General features: G+C 56.7%; 1 protein-coding gene across 1 annotated transcript in view; it reads left to right on the forward strand.

The window, feature by feature from the left end:
- Positions 1-7,258, forward strand: part of DCAF11 (DDB1 and CUL4 associated factor 11) — a 9,967-nt gene that overhangs the window by 1,372 nt on the left and 1,337 nt on the right. Inside the window, 14 exon segments of the mRNA XM_025192811.1 lie at positions 53-180; positions 284-405; positions 1,213-1,277; positions 1,389-1,489; positions 1,950-2,096; positions 2,201-2,255; positions 4,434-4,502; positions 4,940-4,997; positions 5,396-5,581; positions 5,668-5,821; positions 6,212-6,333; positions 6,336-6,366; positions 6,914-7,020; positions 7,161-7,252. Of these exon segments, the coding sequence (XP_025048596.1) occupies positions 53-180; positions 284-405; positions 1,213-1,277; positions 1,389-1,489; positions 1,950-2,096; positions 2,201-2,255; positions 4,434-4,502; positions 4,940-4,997; positions 5,396-5,581; positions 5,668-5,821; positions 6,212-6,333; positions 6,336-6,366; positions 6,914-7,020; positions 7,161-7,252 (1,437 nt within the window).

Here is a 7,258-nt window from a genome sequence, read left to right on the forward strand (position 1 = left end):
GGGCTCTTTCCCAGGGATCCTGACCAGGCTCTGTGTGTGACCCCCACCCCAGGGGTCAGGTGCGGCTGGGGCAGGGTGGGGGCCCCACCAACATCCAGGTGGTTCAGAATCTGTCAGACTCGGACGACGACAACGACTGCGCCTGGGAGGGGCGGCTCGGAGACCGCTACAACCCCCCTGGTAAACCTGGACACCAGGGCTCTGTCTTCACTCAGGGGAGGGAGGTGGGGGCTGGGACCCCAGATGCCTGGGTTCCCTCTCAGTGTCCTTCCCCCTCCTGCAGTGGACTCCACCCCTGACACCCGCGAGCTGGAGAAAAATGAGCTCAAGACACAGCTGGACCTGGCTGTGGGCAAACTGGGACCTGGGCAGGCTGAGCACAACCTGCCCCGCCTCCTCTCCCAGGTACACGCCCCAGGGCAGGGGCTCAGGTTGGCAGCAAGGGCACCTGAGTTCTGTCTCAGCTCGGGGCAGGGAATGGGGTCTGGTGGGTTTGAGCAGGGGGGCTGGGTCACCTCAGTTTTATCCCCAGCCCCTAAGAAGTCTGGTGTGTTTAGAGCAAGCAGGGGCTGCTTTCTGGGAGTGGGGGGGGGGGGGGGGGGGGGGGTTTGGTAGGTTGAAGGTGGCTGGGAGCCTGGACTTCTAAGTTCTCTCCTAGTTTGGGTGGGGGGGCAGGTCTGGTGGATGAAGGCAGGAAAGGCTGTAGACCAGGGGCGGGCAATTATTTCGAGCGGAGGGCCGTTTACTGAGTTTTGGCAAGCCATTGAGGGCCGCATGACAGGCAGCCAGGGGCAGATGAATATTAATTTTCTAAATTCTGTTAGTGGCCCCGCAGGCTGGATAGAATGACCTGGCAGGCCGCATTTTGCCCACCCCTGCTCTAGACACCTGGGTTCTCTCTGTGCCCTGGGAGGGGACTGGAAACGTGTGACTTGGAGTAAGGGGCCTCGGAGCCTGGCTGCCTGGGTCTTGTCCCAGGTTGGGGGAGGGGGACAGGTCTGGTGGGTGGGAGCCCAGACATCTGGGTTTTCTCTGCCCTCTGGGAGAAGTGGGGGCTCGTGGTTTAGAGCAGATGGGCTGGGAGCCTGGATCCCAGGGTTCTATTTGCAGATCTCTGTCGGGTCTGGTGAGTTCAGAGCAAAGTGCTGTGGGAAGGGGGAAGGGCTGTTCCCGGATGCCTGGGTCCTCACCCTGCCTTGGTCTCTTCCCCAGAGGGAGCGGGGCATGTGCCACAGCGGCAGCTTCTCCTCAGGCGAGTGCTCCCGTGTGATGTCACAGTGAGTATGGGGGGCACGGGGGTAGTGGGAAGACATAGTGGGGGTGGAGCTGGAAGGTATAGGGCAGTGGGAGGCCCCATTCTGACCCGCACCCCCCGACTATACCCCCAGTTTCTTGCCCAACCACCTGACCTTCACAGACACCTACTCCCAGAAGGCCTTCTGTGGGGTCTATTCCAGCGATGGACAGCTCTTCATGTCCGCTTGTCAAGGTAAAGGTGTCGGGAACCACCTGCAAGTCATTGTGGGGAAGGGGTGTCCCACAGTCCTCCTTTAATTGCCTGGGGTAGCCTTGCTTCTCGGCTTTATAGGTAAAGGGGCTCTTCTTCCCCACCACCCACTGTTAGGTCTGGTAGGTCAGAGGTATCCCCTAGCCCGGTGCACCCTGCTATCCCTCTCTTTCTGCCTCAGGCAGCCTCATCGCTCAGCATTGTGGGTAATGAGTCCCTGTCACTGTTAAGCATTGTGGGTAAAGGGCAGCCCACAGTTTTCTGCTTTCCCCAGGTCTCCTGGCCACTTGGCCTTGTGGGTAAAGGGGTGCCCTACTAAGCCTTGTGGGCAGGGGACATCCCAGCAGCCCCCTGCCACTCGGTCTTGTGAGTCTAGAGGTACCCCCCAAGTGCTTGGCCTTGTAAGTAGGAGCCATCTCGGCAGCCTCCCTCCCTCCCTCAGACCAAACGATCCGCCTGTATGACTGCCGCTACGGAGCCTTCCGGAAGTTCCGGAGCATCAAGGCGCGGGACGTGGGCTGGAGCATCTTGGACGTGGCCTTCACCCCCGATGGTGGCCACTTCCTCTACTCCAGCTGGTCTGACTACAGTGAGTGTGGCCCATCGGGGCCCCATAGGCCCCACCATCACCATCGCCCCTACCCCCCAGATGGGTGGTGCTCACCCCAGCCCCTGTCTCGTTTTCCCGCCCAGTTCACATCTGTAACATCTATGGGGATGGAGACAACCACACAGCGCTGGACCTGAGGTACTGGAGGGGTAGTCATCTTGGATTGATATGACTGGGCAGGGGGTATGGGAGCAGTGAGCTTGGGCTGAGGAAAGGAAGGATGGAGACCAGCAGAAGTAAGGACCCTAGGCTTCTGAAAAGCAGACTTTGACTCACTCAGGGAACTCATGGGCAGGATTCCCTGGGAAGCCAGGCTGAGGGGGAGAGGAGTCCAGGAGACTTGGCTGTACTTGAAAGAAACCTTACTGAGGGCATAGGAACAAACCATCCCAACGTGCAGGAGAGCAGCAAGTATGGCAGAAGGCCAGCTTGGCTTGGTAGGGAACTCTTCAGTAAGCTAAATCACAAAGAGGAAGTTTATAAGATGTAGAAACTTGGGCAAACAACTAGGGAGGAGTGTAAGAGTATTGCTTGGGCATGCAGAGATGAAATCAGGAAGGCCAAAGTGCAACTGGAGTTGCAGCTAGCAAGGACATGGAGGGAAACAAGAAGGGTTTCTACAAATATGTCAGCAACAAAAGGAAAATTGGGAATAATGTGGGTCCCGTACTGAACAGGGGAAGCAGCCTAGTGACAGAGCATGCGGAAAAGGTAATTGATGCCTTCTTCACCTCGGTCTTCACAAGCAAGGTCAGCTCCCAGACTACTACACTGGGCAGCACAGTTTAGGGAGGAGGTGAGCACCCTTCAGTGGTGAAAGAGAAGGTTGGGGACTGTTTGGAAAAGCTGGACATGTACAAGTCCATGGGATCAGATGGGATGCACCCAAGGGTGCTGAGGGAGTTGGCTGATATGATTGCAGAGCTGCTGGCCATTATCTTTGAACACTTGTGGCAATTGGAAGAGGTCCTGGACAGTTGGAAAAGGGCAAATCTAGTGCCAATCTTTAAGAAAAGGAAGGAGAAAGATCTGGGGAAATACAGACCAATCAGCCTCACCTCAGTCCCTGGATATATCATGGAGCAGATCCTGAAGCAATTCATTTCTAAGCACCTGAAGAAGAAGGTGATTAGGAACAGTCAGCACAGATCCACCAGGGGCAAGTAATGCCTGACCAACCCAATTGCCTTCTGTGATGAGATGACTGGCTCTGTGGATATGGGGAGACCAGTGGACGTAACATACCTTGACTTCAGCAAGGCTTCTGATATGGTCTCCCATTGAATTCTTGCAAACAAGCTGAGGAAGTCCAGATTGGATGGATGGACTGTATGGTGGATAGAAAACTGGTTGGATTGTTAGGCTCAAAGGGTAATAGTAATCAATAGTTTGATTTCAAGCTGGCAGCTGGTATCAAGGGGAGTGTCCCAGGGGTCAGTCCTGGGGCTGGTCTTGTTCAGTATCTTCATCAACAAGCTGGAAGATGGCAAAGTGCACCCTCAGCAAGTTTGCAGATGACACCAAGCTGGGGGGGTGTACGCTGGAATGTAGGGCTAGGGCTCAGAGTGACCTAGACAAATTGGAGGATTGGGCATGACTTATGAGGAGAGGCTGGGGGGACTGGGCTTATTTAATCTGGAAAAGAGAAGACTGAGGGGAGGGATTTAATAGCAGCCTTCAACCACCTGCAGGGTGGGCAGCAGCCTTCAAAGAGGATGGAGCTGGACTGTTCTCAGTGGTGGCAGATGACAGAACAAGGAGCAATGGGCTCCAGTTGCAGCAAGGAAAGTTGAGGTTAGATTTTGGGGAAAAATTTTCTCACAAAGACTATAGTAAAAGACTGGAACAGACTACCCAGAGAGGTTATGGAATCTTCATCCTTGGAGTTTTTTGGGGACGATCCTACTTTGAGCAGGGAGTTGGGCTAGATGTGACCTCCTGAGGTACCTTCCAACCCTAACTTTCTATGATTCTAACTGGGAGAAGGCTGGTGGGAATGGCCTTCTTGGGCTGAGGTATCGTGGGAATAGGAGGGGACGGACATCTTGGGCTGAGGTGACTGGGGGTCTGGGAGGGAACAGACTTAGGCTGAGGGGGGCTGAGAGGGGGTGGCCGTCTTGGTCTAAGGTGACTAGGGCGGTCCTTGAGGGGGTAACCGTCTTGGGCTGAGGTGACTAGTGGTTCTTGAGGGGGTAACCGTCTTGGGCTGAGGTGACTTGGGGGGGGTCACCATCTTGGTCTGAGGTAACCAGATGGGCGGGCATCTTGGTCAGGGGGGTTGAGGAGGTGCTATGTCTAATTGTCCCTCTCCCTCAGGCCGGATGAGAGACGATTTGCTGTCTTCTCTCTCACGGTATCCTCAGATGGACGGGAGGTCCTCGGGGGGTAAGTGACTATCTCTCCCAGTTGGGGTCGGTCCAGTCCTGCCTGGTGCCAGACGGCTCCTAGCCATGATGCAGTGAAACCCAAACTTCTCAGATAACACTAGGGGATCTGGGGACTCCATGGTCCAGCACCACACAGTGCCACTTGGTTCTTACCTACAATGCCATGTGCCATGGTCCTCTTGAGGCAACATGGCTGAGAGCAGAGAGGATTCTGACATAGTGTAGCCCACACAAGGCAGTGCTGTCTGGTTCTTGCAACCACAAAGTGAGCAGAAACAGGGAATGTGGGGATTTCATGGCCTACGCCACGTCTGGTTCTCACCCACAACGTCATGGAAACCTAGATGCATCTCTGCTGAGAGCAGAGAGGATTCTGGGATAGCTCCGGCCAAATATCTCCAGCCCCCTTCCTGACAAGTCCATCTTCCTCTCCAGAGCCAATGATGGCTGTGTGTACGTCTTCGACCGTGAGCAGAACAGGCGGACCCTCAAGGTATATAGCCCAGGTGGTGGCAAGGGCAGAGAGGATTCTGGGAGAGGTGGGTTACCCACAGTGCCCAGCAGGTAGTGGCAGTGGGTGCCTTCCAGCTGGAACACAGAGGGCTCTAGGAAGGGGATACCCATGATGCCAAATTTAGTAGGCGAGGACAGAGAATTTAGGGATGTCACTTGGAGTACCAAGCCCTAGGACAAGAGTGGGGAGGATTTGGGGTGGGTGATGTGCCTCCTCCTTTGGCACAGTAGGTACAAGAGATGCTCTCAGGCTCAAGTAGAGAGGATTCTAGGAGGTAAATTGCCTTTGACCTCTTGGCATTCTGGGAAATGGGTGCCTTCAGGTGAGAGCAGAGAGGATTCTGGGAGAATACCCACAATGCCCCCACTTCCCCCCAGATCGAGTCACATGAGGATGATGTGAATGCCGTGGCCTTTGCCGACGCCAGCTCCCACATCCTCTTTTCGGGGGGTGACGATGCCATCTGTAAAGTGTGGGATCGGCGCACTATGCGAGAGGACGACCCTAAGCCTGTGGGCATGTTGGCTGGGCACCAGGATGGCATCACCTTCATCGACAGCAAGGTGAGCCCTGCGGGGGCGGCGGGGTGCTAGATAAAAATGGGAGAAGCGGGGGGTGGTACAGGACCAGCGTGATCTCCTTTGCCTAGGGGGATGCCCGGTACCTGATCTCCAACTCCAAAGACCAGACCATCAAGCTGTGGGACATCCGGAGGTTCTCGGGGCGTGAGGCCATGGAGGCATCCCGCCAAGCCGTCACCCAGCAGAACTGGGACTACCGGTGGCAGCAGGTGCCCAAAAGAGGTCAGGAGCAGGGGGACAGGAAGTGGAAGACGAGCCTACTTGTTGGAGGACAGTTAGCCTGGGTTGGAGAATAGGATGTGGAATGGCTGGGGAGGACAAGATGGAAAACCAGGTGGGGGTGTGGCAAAAAACAGGAAGAGAGGTCGCTGCGGGATTAGTCGGGACAGGAAGTAGTGTGTCCAGGAGGTGGATGTTGGGTGGTAGAGACAGGAAGTGGAGTGCAGGTAGGGTGGAGAAGGGGGCAGGAAGGATGCAGCGTAAGAGGAGGTTCCGTGGGCAAATCAGAAAGTCCCGCCTCCTGCCAAGAGGGTCAAAGTGGGAAGTCCTGCCTCCCCAGGTAGGAAGTCCTACCTCTGCAGGGCAGGCTCTAATGCAGCTGGTCTCCGGCAGCTTGGCGCAAGGGGAAGCTTCCGGGCGACAGCTCCCTGATGACCTACAGGGGCCACGGGGTGCTGCACACCCTGATTCGCTGCCGCTTCTCCCCACCCTACAGCACCGGCAGCCAATATACAGCTACAGCGGCTGCTCCACGGGCAAGGTGGTGGGTGAGTTGCTTGGGGGTGGGGCTACCCTGGGATGTGGGCAGAACTAGAAATGGGTGGGGCAGTGGGGGGGACAGAGGCGTGGCCAAATCGGGGTGGAATTGGGGGCCAGGGGGCCATGAAGTAGACTGGGCCAGTGCCTGCCTGATGATGAGGTAAGGGCAGAGCCCTTGCTTTTTCCCCAGCTGCCAGTGTAAAAGGGGAGGGGCTTCAGGATGCAAGGGCAGGACTATGGGGCAGGGTTGGGCTGTACCATTGTGTCCAAACCCAATTGTGTCCTAGTGCTTTGGACTACCACTGGGTCCAGAGGTGGGGTGCAGTGGGCAGGATGGCCCTTCCCATTGGGCCAGGCCCAGACTGGAACTGTTCCTGTGCTCCCAGTGCGAGGGGGGGGGGAAGTTCCAGTAGGAAGTTTCATTCCAATTGAGGGCTTGGGGTAACAGGGAGGGAGTGGCACATACCACTGTTGGGGGGGGGGGGTTGGGAAATACCATTCTGCACAGCTAATGGGAGGGAAAGTAATCATTTATTCCAATGCATGCCCCCCCAGTGTACAGCCTCCTGACAGGGCGCATCATCAAGAAGCTGACCAATCACAAGGCCTGCGTGCGGGACGTCAGCTGGCACCCCTATGAGGAGAAGATTGTGAGCAGCTCGGTGAGTGGGCCAGGATCCAGCAGGGGGAGGAGGGGTGGGGCGCATATCTATGGCCCAGCAATGCTGAAGAGGGGGGAGGCATTCTCCAGCTGGGTCCAGCAGGGGGTGCTCTAATTCCCCCCCACCCCTTCTTCCTGCAGTGGGACGGGAGCCTGCGAGTCTGGGAGCACCGCCAGGCTGAGTACTACAAGGACGACCTCAGGGACCCGGGGAGCACACCCGCGGCCCCCAAGCCCTC

Source organism: Alligator sinensis, unplaced genomic scaffold (genome assembly GCF_000455745.1).
Source record: "Alligator sinensis unplaced genomic scaffold, ASM45574v1 scaffold128_1, whole genome shotgun sequence".
Classification (NCBI taxonomy): domain Eukaryota; kingdom Metazoa; phylum Chordata; order Crocodylia; family Alligatoridae; genus Alligator; species Alligator sinensis.